Source organism: Sphaerodactylus townsendi, linkage group LG06, assembly GCF_021028975.2.
Source record: "Sphaerodactylus townsendi isolate TG3544 linkage group LG06, MPM_Stown_v2.3, whole genome shotgun sequence".
NCBI classification, from domain to species: Eukaryota; Metazoa; Chordata; class Lepidosauria; order Squamata; family Sphaerodactylidae; genus Sphaerodactylus; species Sphaerodactylus townsendi.
In genome coordinates, this window is record NC_059430.1 from 86,187,518 (window position 1) to 86,215,159 (window position 27,642).

General features: G+C 40.0%; 3 protein-coding genes across 7 annotated transcripts in view; 2 read left to right on the forward strand and 1 right to left on the reverse strand.

Annotated features, from left to right (window-relative positions):
• The window catches only part of ATXN7L1 (ataxin 7 like 1), a 78,630-nt gene extending 72,889 nt beyond the window's left edge, over nucleotides 1-5,741 (forward strand). For all 4 annotated transcript variants that reach the window (XM_048500690.1, XM_048500691.1, XM_048500692.1 and 1 more), the window contains 2 exons: nucleotides 685-759; nucleotides 3,101-5,741. In XM_048500690.1, coding sequence (XP_048356647.1) covers nucleotides 685-759; nucleotides 3,101-3,142 — 117 coding nt within the window. In that variant the 3' untranslated portion in view covers nucleotides 3,143-5,741. The remainder of the gene's footprint in view (nucleotides 1-684; nucleotides 760-3,100) is intronic.
• Nucleotides 5,742-8,518: 2,777 nt separating this feature from the next.
• On the forward strand, nucleotides 8,519-12,526 carry EFCAB10 (EF-hand calcium binding domain 10). Its single transcript, XM_048501814.1, has 4 exons — nucleotides 8,519-8,939; nucleotides 10,521-10,682; nucleotides 11,251-11,335; nucleotides 12,311-12,526. Exons 1-4 carry the CDS (start codon nucleotides 8,843-8,845, stop codon nucleotides 12,345-12,347), a joined length of 381 nt encoding a protein of 126 aa, XP_048357771.1. The 5' UTR covers nucleotides 8,519-8,842; the 3' UTR covers nucleotides 12,348-12,526.
• Nucleotides 12,527-12,965: 439 nt separating this feature from the next.
• Nucleotides 12,966-27,541, reverse strand: RINT1 (RAD50 interactor 1). 2 transcript variants are annotated; one of them, XM_048501810.1, is made up of 14 exons: nucleotides 27,424-27,541; nucleotides 26,496-26,691; nucleotides 26,109-26,350; nucleotides 23,386-23,559; nucleotides 23,153-23,305; nucleotides 21,740-21,896; nucleotides 20,580-20,690; nucleotides 20,263-20,488; nucleotides 18,225-18,362; nucleotides 17,214-17,413; nucleotides 16,727-16,941; nucleotides 15,146-15,326; nucleotides 14,943-15,061; nucleotides 12,966-13,854 (listed from the first exon to the last, which is right to left on the reverse strand). In XM_048501810.1, exons 2-14 carry the CDS (start codon nucleotides 26,670-26,672, stop codon nucleotides 13,632-13,634), a joined length of 2,316 nt encoding a protein of 771 aa, XP_048357767.1. In that variant the 5' UTR covers nucleotides 26,673-26,691; nucleotides 27,424-27,541; the 3' UTR covers nucleotides 12,966-13,631. The 2 variants fall into 2 exon arrangements, with proteins under 2 accessions (XP_048357767.1, XP_048357766.1); XM_048501809.1 differs by having other exon boundaries at nucleotides 27,398-27,535.
• Between the last annotated feature and the right edge of the window lie 101 nt (nucleotides 27,542-27,642).

Sequence of the window (27,642 nt, forward strand, 5' to 3'; positions counted from 1 at the left end):
TCATCCATTGCAGACTGATGCTGTGTGGGAAATCCCTGTTTGATGGCAGTATTGTGAATAAGTATCTATATACTATTGTTTTTTAAATGATAAAAATGCATTAATTCCTGTCCAAGCAGCAACCTGTAAGGAAGTCTAGTACTATCATTCACATGTTACAAATTAGGAGCTAGTTGTGACTTCAAAGCCAAGGGGAGATTTGAACTGGGAACCTTGTGACAATTTGCGCTTTCATTGATGTACATGATGTTTGAGATCTTCTCTTCAATATATTATTGAAAATAAGAACAGTTCTACTGGATCAGAGGTTCATCTATTCCAATATCCTGTTTCACAAAGCTACCAAACAGTTTCCCTGGAGGACCAGCTAACAGGGTACAGAGGCCAAGGGTGTTCCCCGGATATTGCCTCATGGCATTGCATTTCAGAGGTTTACTGCCTCTGAATATGGAGGCTGCTGTTACTAACCAGGGCGATAGCCCTTGCTGGGCCCATCCTCAGCTAATCTAGCCCCATTTTAAAGCCATTCAGTAAGATTTCTGCACACATGCACACACTCTTGATAAAATCAAAACAGTTGGTCCACCTAGGAAACCCTAAGGCTGAAATAAGGTTTATCTTGCTTATGGGATAGATTTCTTGTTTACATACCCTGAAACTCAAAATATTATTTCTTTCTTGCAGATTGGAAAAAATAGCAGTGTAGCTTTGTCTCAATCCAGTCCTTCAAGTGCAGCAAATCCAGTGCACAACAAGCAAGTGAGTTCTAACAAAACATAATTCAAACTTAATTTATTGTTTAGTTTTAATTTAAACAAGAAAAACTAATCTTGCTAATTATATTTTGGAAAGATTTTTATCCTGCCCTTCCTCTAAGAAGCTCAGAGTGATATACTGTGCTTTCCCTTATCCTCACAACAACCTTGTGATGTAGGTTAAGCTGAGAAATGAGTTCATCATCATCACTTGTTGAATTGGGATTTGAACCCAAGTTTCTCTGCTCCATGTCTAAGGTGACCAGACGTCCCGCTTTTGGCGGGACAGTTCCGCCTTACACCAATCTGTCCCGATTTTTTGTACCTGTCCTGATTTTGTACCTGTCCCGATTTTGCCTTCTGGGGCACTCCCGGAAGGAGCGGGAAACAGGGTAGCACGCCAGAAGGCAGTGCGGCAGCCTCCCGTGCAAGCAACCGCAGAAGCACACTGCCTTTTGCGGCGCTCCCCGGTTTCCCACCCTGTCACAGGGAGGGAAACAGGGTAGCGCCCCAGAAGGCAGTGCGGCAGCCTCCCACGCTGCTGTGCACGTGGCCGCAGGAGCACACTGCCTTTTGGGGTGCTCCCTGGTTTCCTGCCCTGTCAAAGGCCGGGAATCCGGGGAGCGCCCCAAAAGGCAGTGCGCTCCGGCGGCCCTGCACGCGCGCACCCACCCCCCGTCCCGGTTTTAAAAGGTGACAATCTGGTCACCTTATCCATATCTGACACTATAATCCTTTCTATTAATAGGTAATAGCTGAATTTCAGGCTTCTGTGTTGAGTAAAAATTGCTTTTTCCCCAGACGAAGTTCAAAGCTGAGCAAGAGAAGGTTGTGGAGGCTGATCTATCCATGCACATTTCTTTCAGGCAATAGTCATTGTGAATCAGCATGAAAAAAATGTGTTGTCCATCATCATATATATATCGGTTCCAAATGTCACTGGAAAAATTTGTGAGACTTTTCTTGTCCATTTATAGATAGTCTAATTTATCAACCTCTGAAAATACACACACCTATATTTCACTAGGTAACTGTAGGAAGAATACTCTTAATTTTGTATTAACTCTTTCTTGGAGCATTTTAGTATGATGATGATTTGCATTACCACTTTTTTTACTTAACACATTATGGGGTGGGGGTCCACTTAAATATACATTCTAATATCTACTTTAAAATTCTCCATATATCTGAGACCTGTGTCATCTAATTTTTTTCACAGTTCCACCATATGTGGAGAAATTCTGCCCCAACTTGACTGAACCTCTAGGAGCAGTCAGAAATGTTAGGGAAATTTTTGTAACCCCTCCTCCCCAGTTTTACTTGGTGTCAGAAGTCTGTGGGGAAAACAGGTTGTTAAAAAAGCTTTCCTTTCTGTTAACATATGAAATCTTTGGAAATAAACAGGTGATGGTTGTTGAGAAGTCATACCTTGATTTCCCTCACTTGCCATTTAAATCTGTGATCACCTGCCATAAGTCTTGAAAAGTTCTGAACATTTTCCAGAATAGGCTTTGATTTTAAAACAAAATTTCAGAAGGATATGCCAAGGTATGCATATTACAGAAGAAATTATATTCGATAAACAAGATGGGTTATGCCCATACATCTAGGCATTTTCTGGGGTATATGATAGCTTGGATCCTGCTTTAAATTTACCATCTGTAGTAGCTTGAATCCTGTGATCCAAGCTGTTATTTCCATAGTTGAATGGGGCTAACGCTTCGCCTAGGGGACAGGAATCCCCAGGAACAGCATTTAGGGAGAAGAGATCTGCAGCAGGTGAAGGGAATCAGCAGGAATCACTCCCATCCCTTCCATAGGATCTAATCCAGCAGTTTTCAGATATGTTGCAAATTGCTTTCTCTGATTTATACATGTTTGATGCTGGGGAGGGATCTGCAGCTCAGTGGAAGAGCCTCTGCTTTGCAAGCAGGTTTCAGGTTCAGTCACTGGCATTTCCTGTTGAAAAAGACCAGGCAGTTGAGGTGAATGACCTCTGCCTTAGACCCTGAGGACCCGAGGCAGTCTGAGTAGGCAGTACTGACCTTCATGAACAATAGTCTGATTCAGTATAAGCCAGCTTTATGTATGTGTACATATGTGATATGTAAATAGGAAGCATGTACACTATTCCCCAAATTGCCAATAGAGCACTTTATGTAGACTCTCATGTAATTTGAATTTGTTTAATACTGATCTCTCTGGAGGAAGGACAGCTTTCCTATGTTTAAAAACTTTTATTTTGCATCACCGAATGCATTATTAGTGTTGCAGTACAAACTAGCATAGCTACACAAAATGGGGATTCTGTTCTGAAATTGGCTGTCTTTTTTTTTCTTTTTCAGAAGACGTTGAACCGGACGGGTAGGATAAGGACACTTCCATAATGAGGGAAAGCAACCAGCCTATAATCTTTAGCTCTTATCAGCCCTACTTCAAAATGAACATTTTCTGAGTCCTGCAGATGGTTTTAATTAACATAGATTTGTGGTTTTAATTTACATAGGTATGTTTTTTAATTGAAATCTACATAATGTAAAAGTGGTTTATTTTGGTTTCAATCATACATTGGCTTCTGATCTGTGCAATCTGGTTTGATATGGATTAATGCCTTTTAAGCAAATCATTGCATTGTTTGTTTGTTTCTGTAACAATGACAGCAATGGACATTCCAAACTAATGCCATGTATGGCTAAAATGTATCCCCCCCCTTTGTAATTTCAGATTGACAGTAACTTTTGTATTTATCATTGTCTATGGATAAAAAAAATTGCCAAGTGCATTTCTCAGCAGTATCTACCAGTTGGGGAAGTATTTTGCACCCACAAGTTTCACTGACTTCTGTCGGTCATGTCAGTGTGCAGCACCTCCTATGTGCAACGCCTCCGATTCATTATGGTGTTCCTAATCCTCTCACTGCCTGGAGGGGTTAATGCACCCTGCCTCCACTGATGGAATCCCTGTGTGAAAATTTTCTCATGTGGAGATGGAGGACTGTGAAGAATCTGTGCTACTATTCTCCTTAATTAAACAATTTGGTTGGTTGTGGGTTTTTTTGTTCAAAGACAACATTTGGGCATACTGAATTTGCATCAGTTGAATTGCACTGACAATGTTTTACAAGAATTACTGAATAATTTTTTTTATAAAAGTAGATTTTGTAATCAGAAAATCAATATTACTAGGGTACTGCAAAATTACTACAAAGGAATTAACTTTTATTTCTACAGTGTTAAAGTGCACTTATATGCTGGTTTATTTACATCTTGTAGGAAAAGGAGAAATAATGCAAAAAGGGAAATGGTTTTTCTTTTTTAAAGAAAAAAGGCGGATTTTAAAACATATAAAATGTTTAAACAAGAATAGGCCCATTGTGTGTTGGGGGGAAGGAATAGAACATATTCTTAAAGTAAATTTTATAGTGTTAATTTTGTAATAATTTATGTTTTGGTATTTTTTTGGAGTTGACAGGAATAGTTTCATGAACAATATGAAACTTAGGAAAGTTAAAGCAATGTTTTATATTTTTCATGTACTTTGAGTTACATTTTAATTGTACATTTCTTCAGACTGAAAAAATGTGTACATATCTTTGTTATTTTTGCACAGTTTTTTGTCTTCAATTTTAGGAGCAAAGCCTTGTTTGATGTTTTTTAACTAATTTATTTTGCATTGTACAACTGCAGGAGTTTTAAAATCTCAGTAACCCCCTCCAATTGGGGAATGATAATTTCTACTTCCAGAGGAAAATAGTGGTGGTAAGATTCAGGGCTGCTTTTGATAATTTATGGCAGTCCCACTTACTGGAGGAGCAATTCAGTTGTATTAAGATTTTTTAAATTCAACATGCATTCTTTGTGTAGAAAGCTGGACTTTGGTGGCTATGGAGAGTGTTCTTTGAATGCTACTTATATATGTATACTTCCCTTTTAACAGGCAGAGGCCTGACAGCATTTTGGAAATCAAATGGAATATCCCATCCTTTTTTTGTCCCCTACATAAAAAATCACTATTTAATGTAATCCATATTTAAAATGCTCAGCCTGGAAAGTGAAATGCATTTTTAAAATGGATATAAACTGGACCAGCCTACAGTGTATTTTAGCATACCATTCATTCAACAGGTTTTCTTCTCCTCCTGTTTTTTCCCCTGAAGACTTTGTGATTTGTTTCCAGCAATAGAGTCTCAGAAGCTTTGGTTGTTACACATACGCAATGCATAGACCTGTCAGCCATATTTAAAAAATTTTAAAGTGCGCAACTTGGGTAACTTGTATGCCTTCTTTTGTATCGATGTTAACAATTGTACATAGTGCTGATCAACCTTTGTAGAGCATAGTTTATACAGCATATTCTATTATTGCCGATTCTCAGTGATCTATTGTTTAAAAGAAGAAAAATAAATTTTTTCTATTAACACCTTATATTTTGTTATGCTGTTGACCCATGGCACTTTAACAAAACTCTGTGGGTTTTGCATAGCTGGTCAGTCATGGGGAATATAAACCGTTGCACAGAAATAAATTTGCACCTCCTCTGTTGTGCTTTCCTACTACAGATTTTAGAATCTTTTTTCCAAAAGACTTTTGAAGAAAGCATGTCCAATCATTCTGAAAGAAAAATGCCATACATGTACAGTCAACTTTTTTTCTACAAACCCATATTTTGTAACACTAAGTATTTTCATTCTTCTGCACCTTTTATGTATTAGCAGTATCAGAGAGAACCCATTCCATGCTTGTGATAATTGTAAGTGTCGAAAGTAGGTGTAAATAGCAGACTTAATGGCTTACAGTTTTGAAAAAAGGAAAAAGAACAAACTTGTATCTGACTGATACTGCCATGGTTCAACACCAGGCCTGGAGATATTCTCTAGTGAGCGATTGTATTTTTTGTTTCTTTGTTTTGGGAGGGGGGGTTGCTTTATTATTATTTTTTGTAACATGGCTTTGTAAATAAAATAATTTATATGTTTGTAAAAAAAAACCCTTGCACAATGGTTTTTTTCTTACCTTTCTAAAGGAAAGACAAGTTTTATCAGGGAAAGCTTCCTCCATACTAGAATATTTTGCAATATTTTATTCGATTATTACATTCTCTTTTTATTTTTTCTGCTGCAACTGCAGTATTAAGAAAATAACCATTTAAAATAATAGCATGCATTTCTTCATTTATACCTTGCCTTTTCCCTCATGGGGATCCAAAGTAGCTTACATTATTCTCCTTCATTTTATAAAATATATTTCTGCGGCAGATTACCCACCGGTCCCACTGAAGCGTGTCAAGGCAAGAAATCTTGTCCTGATATGCTTCCTCTTTGCAGCATGCCAAGAGAGGAAGCATATTGCAAGGACGTAGGTAAGGGGGGGTTCTCAGGTTCAACCCCCCCCATTCATGTCCGAAGCTCCGCCCACCCGTTTGTGGGTTTTTAAAAACATTTTAGTGGGTTTTTTGGTTTTTGGCCTGCAGGGGGTGCATTGTTTAGGCTAGCAGCACCAAACTTTCAGGGATTGTTTGGAGGAATCTCCTGATGATACTACCCAGGTTTGGTGAGGTTTGGTCCAGGGGGTCCAAAGCTATGGATTCCCAAAGGGGGTGCCCCCATCCTCCATTGTTTCCAATGGGAGCTAATAGAAGATGGGGGCTACACATTTGAGGGTCCATAACTTTGGACACCCTGAACCAAACTTCACCAAACCTGGCAGGTATCATCAGGAGAGTCTCTTATTGATACCCTAAAAGTTTGGTGCTGCTAGCTTAACAATTGCACCCCTGAAAGCAGGCACCCCCCAAATTTCCCCAGATTTTCCTTTTAAATACGCCCCCTTCGGCATGGATTTAAAGGGAGAATCTGAGGTCCTCATTTTAGAAGAAGAAGAAGAGTTTGGATTTATATCCTCCCTTTCTCTCCTGTAGGAGACTCAAAGAAGCTTACAATCTCCTTGACCTTCCCCTTCACAACAAACACTCTGTGAGGTGGGTGGGGCTGAGAGAGCTCCGAAAAGCTGTGACTAGCTCAAGGTCACCCAGCTGGCATGTGTGGGAGTGCACAGGCTAATCTGAATTCCCCAGATAAGCCTCCACAGCTCAAGTGCCAGAGCGGGAAATCAAACCTGGTTCCTCCAGATTAGAATGCACCTGCTCTTAACCACTACGCCATATTGAAAGTGATGCTGCTTCACGGTGGGGGATAATCCTCCCCAAAACAGCATCATTTTCAATGTTGTTTAACTGGGCACCCAGATTCTCCCTTTAAGGTGGATTTAAAAGGAGAATTTGGGCTCTCTAGTTTAAACACCATTAAAAGTGATGCTGTTTGGGGGTGGATTCCAGCATCACAGCGGCTGGCCGGGGAAGGGGGGGGCACAAAACTCAGATTTTGCACCGGGCTCCATTTTCCCTCTATCCCTCTGCCCAGAGGGGAGGGCAGAAGGAACTGCCGGCTGGGAGCCCAGCTGGTGGGGGGCACGGGAGGGCAGGGTGGGGGAGTCTGCCGGCCTTGTAGAGCTGCTTTTATAAGTGCTAGGCTGGGGGTGGGGGTTGGGGAGGCATGGCCATGCCCTAGGGGTAGGTGGGGGTGTGCCCCCTGAACCCCCCCTAAAAAATCTATACCTACCTCCCTGGCATATTGGGACAAAAAATCTTGTCTTGACGCACTTCCTCTTGTCCCTTTCTTGCTTCTCGCGTTCTGCAGGGAAAGGGAGAGAACTTCTGATGTGACTTTTTGCGCCAGAGTGGGGCAAAGGTGGAGAACAGCTGCAGTGGGTAATTGGCCTGTGTCTTCTATACATTATAATGATCTCCTATCTAGTCTGGTTTTGCATTCCTTCCCTTCCCTTCCCTTCGAGATTAGAAGGAAAATGCTGCCAGGCCAATTTGAGGAGATAATGGTTTCCCATTCTCATCCTCCCCCCAATATGATGTTGGACAAGACAGATAAAATTGATTTTCTCCCATGCAAGGGCTACAGCTACATCCATTTCCCTGTGTTGAACTACTTTCACAGAATTGTCAAGATAAAACTGTTGTGAAGATAAAACGAAGAGGAGAGGATCACATACGCCACTGGCTTGTAGGCAGAAAAAATGTGCTTGACAGATATTTCTCATCACCAGATAGCACCTCCCCCCACCCACACCTGCTAAGGAGTGACATATAAACAGGACCCTCAACAAGGTTAGGCAAAATTTTTGCTGATGAATATCCCCCCCCCCCCCCATGTAAACTCAAAGCGGCATATTGAATTTTCATTATGACCTCTCAGACTCCTGAAGTTATAGCAATCCTACAGGAAAGTCATTCCAGAAAGGTCTGGTTGAATAGTTTGTATCAGTAAAAATAAGCATAAGCATTTTATTGTCATTGTGCACGCACAACGAAATTTACAGCAGCATTCCTCGATGCACACAATTTCAGACTCATACCCCATCCTCACTTTCCCCTTCCTCCACCCATCCCTACACAGCCCCAAACACATCAACACGAAGCCGCGAAGTTTAGCATAGCCACAGCTCTACAGTAGAAGCTGTTCTCTAAAGACTAATAAGCTTATTTTTGAATAACAAAATACCCCTTCTGGGGTGGGCGCCTGACATGTTGTGTCAGATGTGTTCGTGCTTAAGGTGCAACCAGGGGCGGAGTGAGGGGGAACTGGGCCGGGGGCACGCACGCGCCCTGCACCTCTGCCGCGGCGGCGCCTGGGCGCGAGTGCGACAATACGCTCTTGTTATTTCGGCCGCAGCAACTCGGTAGTCCCGCTCGGAAACAAGCAGGCTTAATTCTCAGCATCACCTTTTCAAAAGTTCAACATGCGGCTTGCCCTCTGCTAGTTTTCGCATTCAGTTGGCGCGAACCCAGGCGGAGTTACGCCTGTCTTTGGATTGTTCATTCCAAAGGGCTCGAAGGGGACGAACTCCGCATAGGACCACGCGGTGAAATCCATTGTTTCTAAGGCTCTTCTAGGGGAAGAGGTGGAACGTCAGAAAATAAGCTTAAACTCGCCGCTGATTGGCTATAATATTTTTTATCACGTGATCTGCGCCGTACCGGAGGGAGGCAGCGTTCCCCTCGGTCTCCTAGCAACGGCGATGGCGCGTGAGGAGGAAGGGTGCAAGTACCTGGAGCAGCACAAAATCCCCGACCTTTTGCATAATCTAAGCGCGTTGCTGCTGTATCACCGCCCAGGTAAGGCTGTCTGCGGGGACGCCCACCAGCACTCCCCGCATACTTAGGTCGGCCTTCTCGAATGGTCGCCTGTCTGATGCAAATGCGACGTCCAGGTGGTTGTGTGCACGGGTCTCGTCCCCAGGGTTGGCGTATGTGTCAGCACGAATATGACAAAGTGAGCTGGGATGGGGCTGCATTTGGATAGCCTTTTAGTGGCATTTCGAGAAAACTTTGGAGCAGTATATCTTTTCTAACGAGCTGACAATGCGCGCCCGCGACACCTCTATACACATATACTGTTAACAATAAAGGAAAGGCCTCTGAACAAGAGGTCCCAAAATAGCAAATGTGCATTTAAATATAATAAAATATGTGTTACAAATTTAATCACCATTCATGCTGTGAGAACTACAACTGCAGTGAGAAAAAGGGGCTTAAGGTGTTTTATTTATTTGTATTTATTTGTAGAACATTGTAATGCTGCCTTTCCACCGCATTTATACCGGTAGTCTCCTGGGTAGTGAGTAATCAGATCAATTAAAACAAGCTGTTAAAATACATATAAACCCTATTAAACAGACAAACAAATATACAAAATTAAAATTCATAAACAGGAAGGTGGGTCATCAAGGGAATGCCGTATGAAATAGGTAAGTCTTTACACGCTGGCAGAAGACAGTAATCAAGGGGGACAGCCTTGGTGGCACAACTGAGAAGAGCTCACATGTTTCCGCTCATCTAGTCTCAGATGAGGAGGCACACAGTCAAGGATCCTGGAAGATGACCATAGTGACTGAGTAGTTTACAGATAGAAGCAGGCTGCCCTTGAGGTGTGCTGATCCCAAGCCAAATAGTGTAAAAGATGGCTTTGGAGTGGTGTAAGTTATTGTGCATTCATTGTTTGGAGCATCAACACTAATTGCTTGCTTTGGATTGCACTGGTCTTTGTACTGTGCATTAGTTTGGAAAGTGTACCAATACAACAGAAAGTGCCCAGAAGACATAGAGTCTTCTCAGATAGAACAGGCCTTTGTGTGTAAATTCTATCATCCATTGTGCAGATTTTTTACTTTTACCAAATGCAACTGTTTGGGCTGCTGAAACCAGCAGCAGGAAAGAGCTTTTTCATTCATCCTCTTGTGTAATTTTCCCACCAAAAATCACCTCCCCTAAGCTGTTTCTACTGGGAAATTTTACAGGCATCCACTTTGTGGGAAAACAATGTGAGGGAATCCAATTCACTTACACGTCTCCCTTTGAAAGTGCAGACCCAATGGCTACATTTTAAAAAAGGGGGGGGGGGGCTATTAATGCCTCAGGTGCTGTAGTGTTCTAGGCCAGCTGTGATACTGATATTAGCAATGTCCAGACTTAAGGCAGCTAACAGAAGACAAAAAAGACTATATTTATTTGGCTCAGCTTGTACTACTATTGCATTTTATCATAGGCTGATAGTATTGTAGTATTTGGATATGACTGTTGTACTGCCTTGGAAGCATGAGAATGTAGGCAACGGTAATTGTTAAACACAGCAATATTCATCATAAAAAATAAGCTTAAAATTGTGTAACAGTGTGGTCAAATGTTCTTTTGTGACAGAAAAACCAAGAGAGTTCTTGATACAGACATTAGAAAAAATAAAGCTTGCAAGAATGACAAATGACTATCCTTATCTTTTGGATGAAGCAAACTTGAATGCTATGTTTGATATGTTAGATACTGCAGGCGAGGGCTACATAACCGTACCTCAGTACAAAGGAGGTAAGTACTCATTTCTCATTTTTATCTACTTGTCAGTCTTCAGATGTAAGCCAGAGTTTTAAAACAGTTTCAATAATATTCTCATTCTACTAAAACAAATTAAGATCACTTGCCCACTACATATATTTTCATCACCAAGAGAAGAACTGGGAAAGACATTCCTTCATGCCTGCTTCTCATTGAGCCCTGGTTGTGTTGCTTTAGAAGCACACCTCCTCAATGACAGAGACCCGAAGCACTTGAAAAAATCAGAAAAATTAGGATGGGAAAGGACTGGGTTTGTTTTCATTTTTTTTCCCCTGAGGAGTCTTTCAATTTTTTTCCAATGGAAAAATCAGGAAATAAGCTGTTTTAGAATAAATTAAATGTATCTCCAGGCAAGGTTTACATATATTGTACATTTTTAAAAGTGTAAGGACATCCTCAATTTTTCTAGTGGACAATTAGGAAATTTGACGGAACTCTGAAAAAATGCTGTTTTTTTCTTTTTAAATGAAATAAAAGACCAACTGTAGGTTTTAACAGCAATTTATAAGCCTTTTCCTTTCCCCCTCTTCTAATATTTTAGCTCTCCAAAGCATAGGATTGACTACTGATGATATAGTTTATTCAGATGAAGAGAAAATTACATCAGATGTCTTCAAGGAAAATGTGTAAGTTAATCTGTCTGATTACGAGATGAGTTCTGTAGATCACCCGATGTTCATTGGACAGATGTAGCAATAAGTACCTGAATAATGGTGGAACTTGGATATTTATACAATTATCCTATTTTTTTCCTTAACATGAGTAAAATTTTGAACTGAAATTATCCCTTAAGCATATGCAATTTCACCTTTGAAATGTCTGTTATGTTGTATTTAGAAACACTTGATTGTATATTGTTTTTATGTCACTGCTTAAAAATGTTGAATTAGTATAATCCCAGAGATGTAATTAAATGTTTTAATTAGAATAAAACAACCATCCACAAATAAGCTGAGTATGTGGCCTGGACCAACTATAATTCACTTATCCTTGGGACTAGAGCCACTATTTGGGTGATTATTTATGAACTAAGTTTAGACTTGACTTATCCCTCTTGTTGGCCCATTCTTTTCCTGCCAGTTTCTGGCTGTGTATAATGGTTTTTCCAAATCATCTTTCTTTATGACTCTTTTTTTCTCTCAACTCCCTGCTACTGCCTTATGCAGACTAGCTTCATGCATTGATCGTCTGAAAGGAAAAGATATAGAAACTAAACCAAAATTAAGAGGGAAAAATGTTAGGACAGGACTACATAGAGGCTTTTGCTTTGTTCCAGTGTTTTGTCCAGAATCTCTCCTGAGGATGCAGTTGGTCAAAAAGTGACCAAAGTACTCCCTTGCTAGGTACTTCAAAGTAGGTTTTTGGAAGATTGTCATACCTTTGGCTTTTCTGTTGTACATTTAAGGATAGAACTCCCTTCAGTTTAGTGGGAGAGTTAAGCATCTGTTTAAATCTGTCCCATCATTTTGCAGCAGAAATAAAACAACATTGTAGAAAATAGTTGCAAATTTGTTTGCAGAAAGATTTAGGTTAGGTCAATCTGGGATGGGTAGGTATAGTTTCTGTGTATTCACTATAGCTCTTCTGCCTCTCTCCTGCAGGATGAAAAAATTTGCAGCAATGTGGAGTGCATTTTGATTGTGAATGTTCTGCTCTAAACACTTTGGTATTTTGAAGAACCAATAATTTCATTTGTTTAATTGACCTTTTGTCCACTAGCTGTTTCACCACTACAACAGATGTAGAATTGCATATTTCATTCATAAAAGTAAATTTAAAATAATATTTCCTTTGTCATAAACCTTGGGTATAATTCAGTTTGTAATTCGTTTTGATTTCAAAGACAGCCAAAGTTTGTTTCAGTCTTCCTCATCATGCACTCACAGTGATCCACATCTACATATTTTGTTGTTGTTGTTGTCAAGTCATAGCTGACTTATGGCAACTCATGGAGTTTTTCAATGCAAGAGACATTTAGAAGTAGTTTGCCATTGTCTGCCTCCACCATAGTAACCTTGGTATTCCTTGGTAATCTCCCAGCAAATACTCACCAGAGCCAATCATGTTTAGCTTCTGAGATTTGACTAGATGGGGCTAGCCTGGTCAGGGTCGATATTTGTTACTTGCTTATTAATCTCACCACTCTGTTTCCTTTGTTAAAATTAGGCTTGGATCCTTCCATGTTTTATACTACAGAATTTCTACAAAATCACTCAAGCACAACTGTCTGTTCTACCAAAATAATCAACCAGTCAATTACATGGAATGTAGAGTTGTTATTAATTCGTTTCTTTATACATCTGTAAACTTAATAACATAGTATTATGACAGAAATACTTCAGAGCACTTCTCCCAATCTTCTTCAATGCACTACTATTTAACATCATAGTTAGGTTCTTGTTCATGAACAGAATGGTTGGCAACCACAGTGTTTGCTACAGATCAGGTATTCTATCATAGCCCAATGTTGGGAACAGACACGCCTGCTGCAAAGGCTGGCTCAGTATTTATCCAAAAGCATAATGCCTTTTTGAAAGTGAGAGTTAGGAGGAACTAAGGGAAATCTGAATAACAAAACAGCCAAAAATAGAGTGTAATTCAACTTTAGCTCATACTTAAGGAAAAAAAATCTCACCTTTACATCTATAGGACTGTTTTAAAGGACTCACTTCACTTGGGAAAATGGATTGTGTCATAACAAAATATCATGTCCTATGAATTCTACCTAGAGGTAGTTAAAAGCTTTCTTTAGGCAGCTGGAGTTCACCCATGTTACAACTGTTAAGTTTCTTAAAAATAGAATTAGGCAGTTGTTATGCTCAAAAAGTTACAGCTACTTTTTACAAATAAATTACAAAATATCGCAGATAAGTTATGCGTTGTTTTATAGAATACAACAGTCACTCTTTCTGGGATTTCTTCTTATTTTCCAGTATTTGGCCAGCTTGTTCTCAAATTAAGGAGAATCTCAACATCCTGCTGAGCTAATTTGTAGATTCCAAGTTCATTTAATGCTGCCACTGCGGTAGGCTGATTTGAATTAAGAACATTTCCCAATCTGTTTTCAGCAGCTGATTGCAGCACATCTTTCAGAAGCAAGGCTGAGCCAACGGTTAAGTTCAGTACAATACAGGCCTCCTTTATACTGCAGGGGGAAACACAATTATGATCAAGCAACCAACTTGGACACACATGAAAGAAATAATGGCTATGGTCCAAAGAACTGCATTAATTCACTCGCCTAAAAAGGATTTGGCAGTTTGTTTTCTCAAACAGTCACTTTTATAACTGAGCAGCAGATTCCCATATCATGCCCAACTGCTTCTACAGTGAGGTAGCCCACTAGCACAGCTCTCTCAATTCCATGCAGCTAATATATAGCATGTCTAAACCGTTCATAGAAAGTTGGGGGAGGGAGGAAAGATGCTCACTATTGCTCAACTATTAACTGAGTTTATTTTGCAAGAAGTATAATTTTATGCCATCAATCCATAAATTGTACCCTGAATATTTCCATATGGTAGTATTATACTGTGCTTATCCCCTTTGGGGATAGGGCGGTATACCAAATTCATTCAATCAATCAATCAATCAATCAATCAATCAATATTAGGGGAATGATAAATAGTTTTCTGGTGGGAAAATATTGAGGTACAGAAGACTAATGTATTGCTTAGATTTAAGAAGTCCCTTTTTTGGAGGGAAAGTTAGGAACAAGAAAGAGCATCTCTGCCAGAGAAGAAAGCTCTAAGCTGCTATTATTTATATGCTACCTCTTCAGAGACCTGCTCAAGGCAGTCCACAAAATAAAATACAAAATGTCCTTAAAATTCACAACCAATAAATAACCAAAAGCATAAAACATCTAGCAGCCTACAGGGTACCTCTAACAATCTTTAGGGTAGATGCATATTCTACAAACTATTTTTGAAAGTCAAAACTCTGGTTAACTGTGTTAAAAAAAGGGGGGGTTTTGCCTGGCACCTAGAAGAGAGTCAGGTAGGTAGCAGGAGAGGATCAGCAGCAAAAACAGTTCAGAAGCAGAAGGCCACTATAAAAAGGCATCTCTGGTTGCCAAAGCTTCAGCTCTGTGACAAACAGCAGGGCTTGTGAGGAGGATCCTAACTGACAGGCTGGGTAATACAGAAGGAGTCCAACAAGTAGCCTGGCCCGGCACTTCTAGGCAAGAACAAGCACTGCTGAAATAAGCGAACTTGAGACTTGCATACTTACTGTTTGAAATAATTTTCTGGTCGTTTGCAGTAATGTGAAAATAAAGGAAACAGATTCCTAGTCATGTCAAATTGGAGTTGTGCAGCTCCTCCTTCATTGAAGTGATTGGCCAAAATTATCTATATATAATACATAGAAATATAAGTTACCCCTTAAACTTCATGCATTTGGTACATCATTAGTGACATGCCTCATATACCTACTTCCTGATAGATGAATAAGTCCACTTTCTCTGCAAGCATTTGCCAGAAGCCTTTGAACAGTGAATAACAAAGCTGCTGTTCTAGCTGTAGCAGCCTGTCTCTTAAAGTCAGTAGCAGGGGACAGGCGCTGCTTGACAAAGACATTACTGCCTGTTCTGATTGGGATGGTAAAGAAAGCCACCTAAAAGAAACAGAAAAGTCATTGCAAAACATCTCAGAGGCCACTATCACTAATTTGAAATTTACTCAGGGACAGAGAAATGTTCTGCCAGGTGTATGATTAAGGATAGTGATAGTGAAAATTGTAAAAAAAAACCCACAAACCTCCCCTCCCTCTTCTGGCAGTGAGATCCCTCCTGGTTCATCTACTGCATAGCTGCCAAATCAAACCATCCTACTGATGGGATAGCCAATTTGTAGGAACTGTATTATTCATTAGTAGTATTTATTGTAAGCTGTGGTTTTTAAATGGTGTAGTTATATATGTATTGTATATTAATTTCAGTTGCCCTGAGCTCAACTTCCTGGGGGTGGGTGGAATATAAATAAAAATTCCATTCCAAATGTTTTATTTTCAATTTAGAATGTTACCATGACAGATGGGGAGGAAGTAATGAGCAGTTCAGTGGCAGAGCTAACGAAGACCCAGCTTCAATCTATTGCAATACAGATTAAAAAGCAGATCCTCAATGAAACCTTAGGGAATCCCTGTCTACCAAAGTTATTTCTTGCATCACTTCATATGCTGCCATGGCAAGAGGTCTCTTTTGGGAGAGGAACTTATGCCTTATTTTTCCAGCAGGCCTACATACTGCTAACCGTTGAATGAGAAATGAAGCATCTGCTGCTAAAGAGTGTATATAAACATAAGGCTTGCCTGGAGGTAGGGATTGTCTTAGCAAATTTATTGCTAGATCATAAATGTACAAAACAGAAGCATAACAAAATCTATGGTTCTATTTAAACAACTTGATTTGGATATTAAGGCAATTTCTATTTTCAAAAACATTATAAAACATGAAGCATTCCAAAAAGAATAAAAATGATGAAACCAACTCACACAACAGATTAGAAGAGGAAGGATTACTCTGTACCTCCTTACCCCACTCCCAAAATAATGATATTGTAAATGGATTCACTAAATGGGTCCCCTGAAAACCACTAGAACATAATTTTTTTCAGGACATGATGAATGCCCATTTTACAATTCTATGAATTTGGTGTGGGGAGGAGGCCATTACATAGTGCCTGTTCCACCTAAAAAAAGTTGCACAAATCATCCTTTCCAAGACAGAGGTTACTAAGGGCCAATTTACAATTACATCTAATATCCCCAGTTGTAGACTTTATAAAACAGTTTGACTTTATAACTTGTTAGCAGAAGTGTAGAAACACTGAGTGTATATTTATAACATTTGTTATGAATAAATATATTTATTTCCATTCAATTAGGGCCCACGAACCAGTGAACAATAGTTAACAAGGCATATATATAAACTACCTTTTTCACACTACACACTCCCTTCTTCAAGTCTTCATACTTGAATTAAAAGTCTGCTATCAGAAGAACAGAAGACTCACCGTTCTTTCTTGTATATCTTGGCAGCATCTTTGACCTCCCTGAAGACATGGTCTTCTTGACGGGTCAGCATGTCATGTTTTAGCCGCTCAAGGAGGTTAATCATGTCATCAAAGACAGAGGTCTCCATTGAAGCCAGCTGCCCCAGCTGGAGCTTGCTTAGTGCACTGCTGTCTGCACAGACTTCCAGGGCGGCCTGTTGGAGCTGCAGGAAGAACTACACAGAGACCCAGCTATATGTGTTCCCATCAAAGAGTTTAAAACATTTAAGTGTTGTTGTTTTTTAATAGTATAAATCATTCCAATTTCAATCCCCTCAAAATTACAGCTATGCCAGCCCCACCCCCCCTTATTTATATCCAAAATTGCAAGCATCTTTTAACTCCACTAGTGGATACAGAAGGGAGTTTTGTTCTGTGGAATATCTTTCATATATTTAATTTAGTCCCAGAAAGCTGGAAATGATGATTAGGTAAAATAATTACTTACAACATTGTCAGCCCAGTCTGCTAGAATTGTTGCTATGTAGTTAACAGCATTTAGGATTGCACAGTATCGGAAGGCTAAAGGTGCTCTACTCTCTTCCTTCATAACTTGAGTTAGTCGTATCCTGAAGTCATCCACCAAATCTTTCTGCAACTCTAGGAACTGTAGCTTTCTAGCAGCTGTAGGAAGATTCTTATACCTGTCTACAAGGGAAATCAAAGTTTTAAAATACTCATGTAGTAGCTGCTTTTCAGCAGTTTGCAAAGTTTTTCCTGTTAAGCAGAATGTTACCTTTACATAGTCCTTCTCACTTAATTGGAACAGCTCAAAAAACCTAGCTGGTGCTATGTTACGTCACACACTTTTAGAATTTTATTTTACAGTCTCCCTGCTATATCAGAGGAGGAATGCTTTTATCAGTTGTGATATAGACTGGAAAGCTGCCTAGCCAAGATGCACTCGCCAAATTTTATTCCTGTTGACTGCTTTGCCTTAGAAGTTCTCCTTTGTGCTGCTCCTGCACCATCCTCTTGAACCGTAAAGCTCAATGAAGAAACTGACCATTGACTTACTAAATTAGTGGAATCAGCATAACATACACTATTAGGTTGCTGCATGTTACTTTGCCTATCCATTAATCCCACAGTCAAGCCCTTTACAAAATAAGTAGCACTGATTTTTTTAGGCTCCAAAGGATTCCTGTAAATATAAATATCTATGACAACCATAATCAGATATAACCATGTTGATAATCAGGATTAAATGATGTCAGCCTCTTATGGCTTTAAAAGTTTTATCACTGTCTTGTTCACAAAAGTTCAAAAGCCAAACCAAATTTTTTTTAACAGGAACTGCATCTGTTTGTTCAAATTCAAAGCCCATCCCATTGCCACCTACCATTCTTTCATTACACTACAGCTAATGACATAATACTGTTTTTCTTGTTCAATGTGCATGTTACATATGTTGAACTGCGGAAGACCCAAAGCCTAATGCCTGATACTTTATAATTACCTGTGATAACCAGTAACAAGGTCATAAAAGTTTCAGCACAGTCTGGGACTTTCATTTCATCGACATCAGTGATATCTTTATATTGTGATATCCAAGCAGCTTCAGATGAAAGCATAGAGTCCATCTTTTGAAGGGCAACTGTCAGACACACAAACATAAGAAACTTAAATATGCTTTTGTTTAGTTCTCTTGCTATTCAGGGGCAGATTTTCTACGCAGAAGCAAACAAACAGTCAGCTGGATCCAGCCTACATTGGCAGTTTCCGCTTATTCCCCCTTCTTGCCACAAATCTGCATTGTCATCACTCCAATCCCATGTCCCCCCAAGAGCAGCATTTTATGGAGATCAGAGAGAGGGGATGGCAGGAACGTTTCACTCTGTCACTGGAAAATTTAGTCTGAATCCAATCCTATGTCTTTAAAAGTAAACATGAAAACTACTCAGCAGCAAAAACTACAGTGTGAATTCCTTTTCAAATTTACACTGAATCCAAATAAGAGAAGTTAAGGCATCTAATGACAGTTAACATGAGCTATCAAGATGCCATTAAATGAACATTCCTTCACCAATTACTGTCATGTAGCTGCTTTTATTACCTGTTTTCTTTTAGCCACAGTTAAATCTGTGTTACTACTGTGCACTAATTTTTTGTATAAGTCATCTACGTACTTACCATCTGGATGGTGTAGTTTACTGCTAGAGAATTTTTTTGTCTAATCTGCTAACTGAAACACTTTCAATTTGACCTGTAGCTTAAGGAATGCAGGCAATTACAAACAGTAAGAAGGACATTACGAATAATATAAAATACATACCAAATTACTTTAACTCCATTCCTTTCTTCTCTATCTTCCCATCTTTTTGTCACAACAAAGGACGAAAATCGAGACAGAAATCTAAGCATGGATCTCTCAGAAAGCAAAGGCTAGACAGAAATCTCAGACTTCTGTGGTGGCGAAGTATGTTGGTGTCCCTTCCCCCTTTCATCAGGGAGAGGAAATGCTAGTCAGCTTTGCAGCAGAAGAGCCATTTCAAAGTGCTCAGATTTTGCAGCAGAGTTCTCTTATCAAACTTCGTTTCAGGTTTCCTGCATTTAAAGTCCACCAGACCAATGCAATCAATAGACACTGGTAGCCTATCCCAGTAAGGCAGGTTCTACAGTGCTGTATTTGACAAGTAATATTACACTGTCTTAACCTAATACAGTGGCCATAAACTAACTCTTGACTAACAAATAAGCACCATCCTGTAGCTTGTACTAAACATTTTACTACATGAACACTGGGGCTGTGCACTTACAAAATTATTGTTTGGATTTGTATTGAAACTTTTGTATTGTGTTGGAAACTGTTCAAATTTTGTATTGGCATTGTTATTATTGTTAAGTGTCAGGAGTATAGTTATAATTCCAAAAATTCATTATTGAAATACCAGAACAATATTCCCACACCTGTCCATCCTGACTTAATATTGATAAAAACAATTTTGAATGGAAGAGGGGAGAAAGAGGGTTCTCAGCAGATCTGGTGACCATTGACCCTTTAAACTTTACATGGCTGTTATTTTCCATGGAGATAGTTCAGAGGCCTAGTTTTTCCACTGAAAATTATGGCCCTTTAAAGATTAAAGACACACCATTGAACAGGTGTGGACAGTGAGAGGCTTCCTGACCTGCTTTCTGGTATTTATCGTAAGAAAAAATACTGAATCTGGAAATACTGGGAAAGCCTTTCACAGCATCATATACTATTGATCCTATACAGGAAATATCAGCAATTGTATTTGCTCAGCAATGCCCAATTTTAACCCCTAACACCCAGTCTTTTGTTTTACCTTCCCATCAAAAGCCTGAGAGACCAAGTTGCGAAGTTGGGTCAGTGCCTCTCACACACAAACGCACGGTAAAAGCAAACTATACTTCCCACAAGCATAATTTTACACTTCGTAGCCATGATACACATTCATACCGGTAGATAAATGCATCTATTCACCAAGGGAAATGATTTGGGATTAACTGTAAATCAAGCCAGGGCTTACATTTTCTTTCCACAGTTAACCACCTCTGAAAACAGGCTTCTTCTGATAAAATGTGCATACAGCTGGGGAAGCTACTGAGATATCCATGAACAGTGTGTAGCTCTCTCTCAAACAGAAGCACCTCATCCACCAGATGACAGAAGAGATTGTCATCATACAACAGACAGGGAATATCGGCAGCCAGCTTCTCCAGAATCAACATCACCAAAGCTCGAGAAAATTCCAGCTTAAGAGAGGCAGAAAGATCAATTAAAATAGTAGATATGGATATACTGGATTAGTTGATATCAATATATTAAGCAAACAGTGATACGTACCCTTGCGTTCACTGGAAAGCCTGCTTTATCCAATACTGGCTGGATTTTGTCATCAAGAAATTTAGCATGGTTTCCAATCCACATAAGCACTTGTGTTAAGTACCATTCAGGCTATTGGGGAAGACATGAAAATAGTCAGTATTCTTCTAGGACAAAAATACAATTGCCTTTGCTGAATGTCTGTGCATCCCTTCCACACCAGCATGCTTCACAATGGACTGAATTGGACTTTTTTTCGTTAACAACCCTCTTCATCAAATCAAAAGTTTGTTTCTTAAATTCTCATTGAGGGGGATGTGTGCATTGGTGGTGGAAATTCTTAAGCCAAAGAGATCAAGTAAATGCTTGTGTATATGTTGCCTTTTGCACAGTCTGCTTTTGGTGCAGCTAAGCAGGAAATAAATCTCCTGGGATGTAGGCCCGTACATACAAGGAGGATGGAGCATATTTGTAAGTCAGTAGCAAAAACCTATATTCAGCTGTTGTCAGTTGCTAAGTATGGTTAGAGCCAGTGTTGTGTAGGGGTTAAGAACAGGTGGACTCTAATCTGGAGAACTGGGTTTGATTCCCCACTCCTCCACATGAGCGGCAGTCTCTTATATGGTCAACAAGATTTGTTTCCTCACTCAGACATTCCTGCTGGATAACCTTGGGCTTGTCACAGTTTGTTTAAGAACTCTCTCAGCTCCACCTACCTCACAAGGTGTCTGTTGTGGGAAGAGGAAGGGAAAGGAGTTAGTAAGCCTCACTGAGTCTCCTTACGGGAAAGGGGGTATAAATCCAAACTTTTCCTCCTCTTCTTTTAATATTAAAACAATTTTAAATGAACAGAATGTGGGATCATCTTTGCTACTGAACATTATGACAGAATATTGAACCAGATCCCACAGATCTGTTCTGCCAGTGGAGGTACTTTCTTCACAGCAAGAAGCCTTCGCTGTCATAAAAGGATCCATTACTAGTAGAGACCAACCCCCTTATATCTCTGTAATTAAAAAGTGCTAGAAATGTTTTCCTTTAAAAATCATGCAGAAAACTGAGGAAGAGACCAAGAACATCTTGGCAAGGCAGCCTGCTCAGGTCGCACCTCATCTTCACCTTCTGAGGCCCAACCTGTATCAAAAAATGATCTTTTAACAGGTTATAGTGTACTACTATACCTTGCTTAAAACATTGGTTTGTCTGTTCCCTGAAAAATGATACTTGAATCTTTTCTGAAGAGGAGCCAGCATAATCTGCATAGGCAATACAATAGGTGGAGATGGAGGCAGAGTATACTTTTCTGGAAGCTGCTTCGGTTTGGTTAACAGTTCATCTCTGAGATTTTAAGAGTCAAAGTAAAATGTCTTAAGGATTCAGGTACTGGCTGATACAGAACACAGTATTCTTGCCTTCATTTTCAAAAGGCATTTTTGTGTCATCACATAGCTATTGTGAAATGACAATACACACACGTTATATAAATTGTCACTGTGCTGTACAAACGTATTTAATATAATGTGATTGCGAGGGACTGTAAACTGTATCATAACACTTTTACAAATTAATTTGATCAGTTTATTACATCAGTGAGACATTTCTCATACCAGTTGTATTGGTGCCAGACAAAGTGACAGAATATTATAATTGTTTGTATTAATAATCCAAAGAGAAAATCCACACACTTTAAGCTAAACTGTCAGAACCTCATACAGTCTGTGCTGCTTTATCCTTATCAGGAGGCTTTACAAGGTCTGAAAAGTGCAAACACCAGCATAAGCTTGGGCAGAATTCTCTCATTCTGTAGGAGGGCCATGGATGACTGGTAGAACATCTGTTTTGTATACAGAAGGTCCCAGATTCAGTCCCTGACAATTACAGTAAAAAAGTATCTGCTAGTAAGTGACATGATAAACCTCTGAGATCCTGGTGAGCTGGAAATCTTGAAAATTAGACAACACCAACCTTGCTCTGTTGCCATTTGCTCTGCAGAGGAGACTGTTAAACAACTTTTTACTTCTGTCTTTGAATCAGTATCTGACGCAAATAAAACAGTGCTCAGCCAAAGCCTTGGTTGCAGTTTGCATAAGAAGAGAATGGATTAGAGCGGTCTTTCCTGCATCTCTCATTGTATAGTTGAAAATAGCTAAGAAACACAGTTTGGAGTACAGGAAAGAGAATAATTTGGGACCCTGAAGATTGCTTTGGACTTCCTGTTTCTGTACCTCTATTTTAAATCCCACTGATGCTGGAAATAATGTACAGAAACAATGGAAACCCACTCCACAAAATTATTTGCATCGATCTGTATTAATTTTTATCATGTAGAGTCACCAAACAATTTCTTTTTTTTCTTTTACTGGCACCCAATCATGCCAGTAGCAGTAGGCTGATTTCCAGTGACTCCTCATGCTGGGGTTTGTCTGTTTTTTCAGACTAAGGCAAAGGAGCAAGCCAGGCCATTTTTTGTCCTGGTCAGCTGAGAACTTTAAAACTGCAGAGTAAGAATGGTTTGGCAGAATAATCCCACAATTCTTTGGAGTCCATGCATATGTCCAATAGGAAAAATATACATACTTATTTTTAAAGGATACGACGTTTGTAGTTTCATAAGTTGAGAAAACAGGGTCTCCAAGTTATCGTATGCTTCTTGCGCACTGGCTGGTGATGTAGCCAAGCCAAAAGGCTGGGACTGTGCTGGACCAATAAATGGCCAATGAAGGTGAGCTAAAGTCTCCTCAAAATCACTAGAATAAAGGTCCACATGAGATTACCACAACTCAGCTGTCCCGTGCAAAAATAAGCAAGATATGTTTTAATTCCTTACCTGGATAGTTTATCCTTCAGAATTTTATGCCAGAACTGGACTGTAGATCGGATAAAAGTAAGAAGATGAGAACAAGATGACTCCTGCAGCTTGATGTCCAGTTCGGCCATAGAGGCCAAGGTAGTTGCAGCCTCAGGAACATTGTTGGTCATGAGATACTGCTGAATGTTATCACTAGAAAAGAAGAACAAAGATCTGGACTGATAGGCAAAGCAACTGGGGGCAACACCTCCCCCCCCAAAAAACCCCATTTAAAATAATCTTTAGAAATGTGAAGTTGAACTATAAAACTGAAGTGATTTTAAAAAGACATAAGAACTAGCCTGCTGGATCAGACCAGAGTCCATCTAGTCCAGCATTCTGCTACTCGCAGTGGCCCACCAGGTGCCTTTGGGAGCTCACATGCAGGATGTGAAAGCAATGGCCTTCTGCTGCTGCTGCTCCTGAGCACCTGGTCTGCTAAGGCATTTGCAATCTGAGATCAAGGAGGATCAAGATTGGTAGCGATAGATCGACTTCTCCTCCATAAATCTGTCCAAGCCCTTTTTAAAGCTATCCAGGTTAGTGGCCACCACCACCTCCTGTGGCAGCATATTCCAAACACCAATCACACGTTGCATGAAGAAGGGTTTCCTTTTATTAGTCCTAATTCTTCCCCCAGCATTTTCAATGAATGCCCCCTGGTTCTAGTATTGTGAGAAAGAGAGAAAAATTTCTCTGTCAACATTTTCTACCCCATGCATAATGTTATAGACTTCAATCATATCCCCCCTCAGACGTCTCCTCTCCAAACTAAAGAGTCCCAAACGCTGCAGCCTCTCCTCATAAGGAAGGTGCTCCAATCCTTCAATCATCCTTGTTGCCCTTTTCTGCACTTTTTCTATCTCTTCTATATTCTTTTTGAGATGTGGCGACCAGAACTGAACACAGTACTCCAAGTGCGGTCGCACCACAGCTTTATATAAGGGCATGACAATCCTTGCAGTTTTATTATCAACTCCTTTCCTAATTATCCCCAGCATACAGTTTGCCTTTTTCACAGCTGCCATGCATTGAGTTGACATTCCCATGGAACTATCAACTAAGACGCCCAAATCCCTTTCCTGGTCTGTGACTGATAGCACTGACCCCTGTAGCGTGTATGTGAAGTTTGGATTTTTTGCCCCTATGTGCATCACTTTACATTTTGCTACATTGAACTGCATTTGCCATTTCTTAGCCCACTCACCTAATTTATCAAGGTCCGCTTGGAGCTCTTCGCAATCCTTTGCGGTTCTCACCACCCTACATAATTTGGTATCATCTGCAAACTTGGCCACCACACTACCCACCCCTACTTCCATGTCATTTATGAATAAGTTAAAGAGCACTGGTCCCAATACAGATCCTTGGGGGACCCCACTCCCTACATCTCTCCATTGTGAGAATTTCCCATTTATACCCACCCTTTGTTTCCTGTTCCTCAACCAGTTTTTAATCCATAGGAGGACTTCCCCTCTTATTCCTTCATTGCTGAGTTTTCTCAACAGTCTCTGGTGAGGAACTTTGTCAAAAGCCTTTTGGAAATCCAAGTAGACAATGTCCACTGGTTCCCCCTTATCAACATGTCTGTTTACACCCTCAAAGAACTCTAGTAAGTTTGTAAGACAGGACTTGCCTCTGCAAAAGCCATGCTGACTCTTCCTCAGCAGGTCTTGCTTTTCTACATGTTTTATAATTTTATATTTAATGATAGATTCTACTAATTTACCAGGAACAGATGTCAAACTGACTGGCCTGTAATTTCCTGGGTCCCCCCCTAGACCCTTTCTTAAAGATTGGTGTGACATTGGCCATCTTCCAGTCTTCAGGGATGGAGGCAGATTTCAGGGATAAGTTGCATATTAATGTGAGAACATCAGCAATGTCATGCTTGAGCTCTTTAAGAACTCTTGGATGAATGCAATCTGGGCCAGGGGATTTGGTAGCATTTAGTTTATCAATGGCTGCCAGAACTTCTTCCTTGTCTACCACTATCTTCGCTAGTTCCTCGGATTCACCTCCTAAGAAGCTTGGTTCAGGTGCAGGAATTTTCCTTACCTCCTCTTGGGTGACATAGAACAGACAAAATATTTAGAGATCAAAAAAGTTATATACCCAGATGTTACAGAAAACATTACAGAAATCAAGGAGTGCTACAAGATCCTAACAGTAACAATTACAACATCCTGTCTCACTCTAACGTGCAAAGCCTGATAACATTCTCATTTTTTCCTGCTTGAATAAGAAATTATCAGCCATTTTTAAAAATACAGAAGGAATAACACACTGGCAAGCCAATGAAGAACTAACCAAAGCAGTAAGCCCATTAATTTCAATGGGATAAGCATATTTGTCTGACATGGGCTGTAGCACACTATGATATACACAAGTAAAAAGTGCTTTGCATGTGGAAGAAAGGAGATTGAGAATTCTCAAGAAAGAACTAAATTGACAAACTGGCTTATCAAGTCATATTCTGGCTAATTTTGCTGATACTCTGAACTACCTAGTAGACTGTAATCCTATAGAGCAGCAGATGTGTTAAGACTGTTGAACCAAAAACAAATAGGAGCATACTCTCATAAGTCTTTAGGGTGCCACTAGACTGTTTTTTTAGCCAGTAGTCTGTATGCATGAAAACAGGCTGGGGAACTGCTTCTGTGAACAGATCCAGCAAAAAATCAGTAGGAATAACTACTGACCTTAATTCCTCTATTTGTGAAATCCATTTTAAATAAGCAAGATGTCGCTCAACTTCTTTTATCTGATTTATTAGTACACCAAGATTCTCCATCCATGACTTGGACATCAACAGATGACTGGTAATTGAATCATGCAAAACTCTTTCTTCTTTGAGAAACTGGCTGAGAGACTTCTTAGAATTTTCCGCATTCTGTAAGGCCTTCTGAATTCTTTTTGGAACTTCTGATGAAACTGTAAGCACCTGTATAAGTCACAGATATGAAAAAACAGATACCCTGTGACAACTCACAGGGGACATCTCATGTCTACACACCTGCACATTTGGGTGAATACGGCTAGTGCTTCCTTCATGTGTGAAAACAAACCAACCTACCTATGCAACTCACCTGTTCTTCTAATTTTAGTTTATTTTCTGACAGCTTTTCAATAAGTGTGCCAAGCCTGCTTAAAGAATCATAGTCATTTCCAACCTCCTTTTCCACAAATTCAGATATATAGAAAGGAATGTCACAGGTCTCTGGATCTCTAGGAGTCTTCTCTTTTCCTGAGTTAACAGCTTCCATCTTTGTATCATCTGCAACACTGAGTTTTAAAAAGCACAATTAACCCCTGAGCCCACTGGAATAAGATATATTAACTGTATTTAAAGAAAAAGTAACAATCATCAGTAATTAACTATGGAAATTTAAGAATCTGAGTGGTTAAAGCACAATTAGGGCACACTTTCCAAAGGCTCTAGGGAGATTCTGGTTCAAACCCCTGCTCTGCCATGAAGTCTGCCAACTGACCATGGACCACTTACTCTCATTCCCATTTACCTCACAGTGTAGTTGTGAGGCTAGAATGAAGCAAAGAATAATGTACGTATAGAGAGAAAGAAAAGAAGGGATAAAAGCAAAACTAATTTTAAAATTAGTTCTTAAAAAGGCAATTGATATCCTTAACAACTGGGCCAATCAGCCAGGAACTGTTATAGCTAAACAAAACCTCCATGTTCAAAAACTGTATTCCTGAACGCTATATGCTGGAGAGTGAAACTGCATCCCCGACCCAATGTATCTCCTTTTTATTTTCTCACTTGGCTAGTGCTGTTGGAAACACAGTGCTTGGCTAGGTAGCGTGATGACATGGCACAGTCCCCCTCTCTTATCTTTCTCCCAATGCCCACCCACCTTACCCACCCAAAGATGGGTAAGGTGAGTGGGCATTGGAAGAAAGGCAGAAGAGGAGCGACCCTAAAACTACAAGGAAGAGAGTAAGGCAATCAACATCATACTCAAACCCTCACCTGGCGGATGGGCCACGCCCCCTTACCTCGACGTGTCCTCAACCAACTACAAAGTCTCCTAGCATCGTTACGAGCAACGCGAGAAGACGACTTGAACGATGCGGCAGTAGAGGCAGCCACAATGGACCGCCTCTTCCCCTCCTGATCACGTGAGAAGCAGGCGCTTCCATTAGACGTCACTAGTCGCTGCGGCCTTGGAGGGATTTCTGGAGAGAATCCCAGAATGGGGCCCTTCCGAATAACCT

Bases quoted from the DNA above. Each gene is read 5' to 3' on its own strand.
- EFCAB10 (XM_048501814.1), top strand. From the start codon at position 8,843: ATGGCGCGTGAGGAGGAAGGGTGCAAGTACCTGGAGCAGCACAAAATC. The intron at 10,683-11,250 runs GTAAGTACTCAT...CTAATATTTTAG, and splicing joins CGTACCTCAGTACAAAGGAG to CTCTCCAAAGCATAGGATTG. The intron at 11,336-12,310 runs GTAAGTTAATCT...TCTCTCCTGCAG, and splicing joins GATGTCTTCAAGGAAAATGT to GATGAAAAAATTTGCAGCAA.
- RINT1 (XM_048501810.1), bottom strand. From the start codon at position 26,672: ATGGAAGCTGTTAACTCAGGAAAAGAGAAGACTCCTAGAGATCCAGAG. The intron at 16,942-17,213 runs GTAAGTAATTAT...GTCTCTGTGTAG, and splicing joins CAGACTGGGCTGACAATGTT to TTCTTCCTGCAGCTCCAACA. The intron at 13,855-14,942 runs GTAAGTATGCAA...TTCCCCCTGCAG, and splicing joins CCAGAAAATTATTTCAAACA to TATAAAGGAGGCCTGTATTG.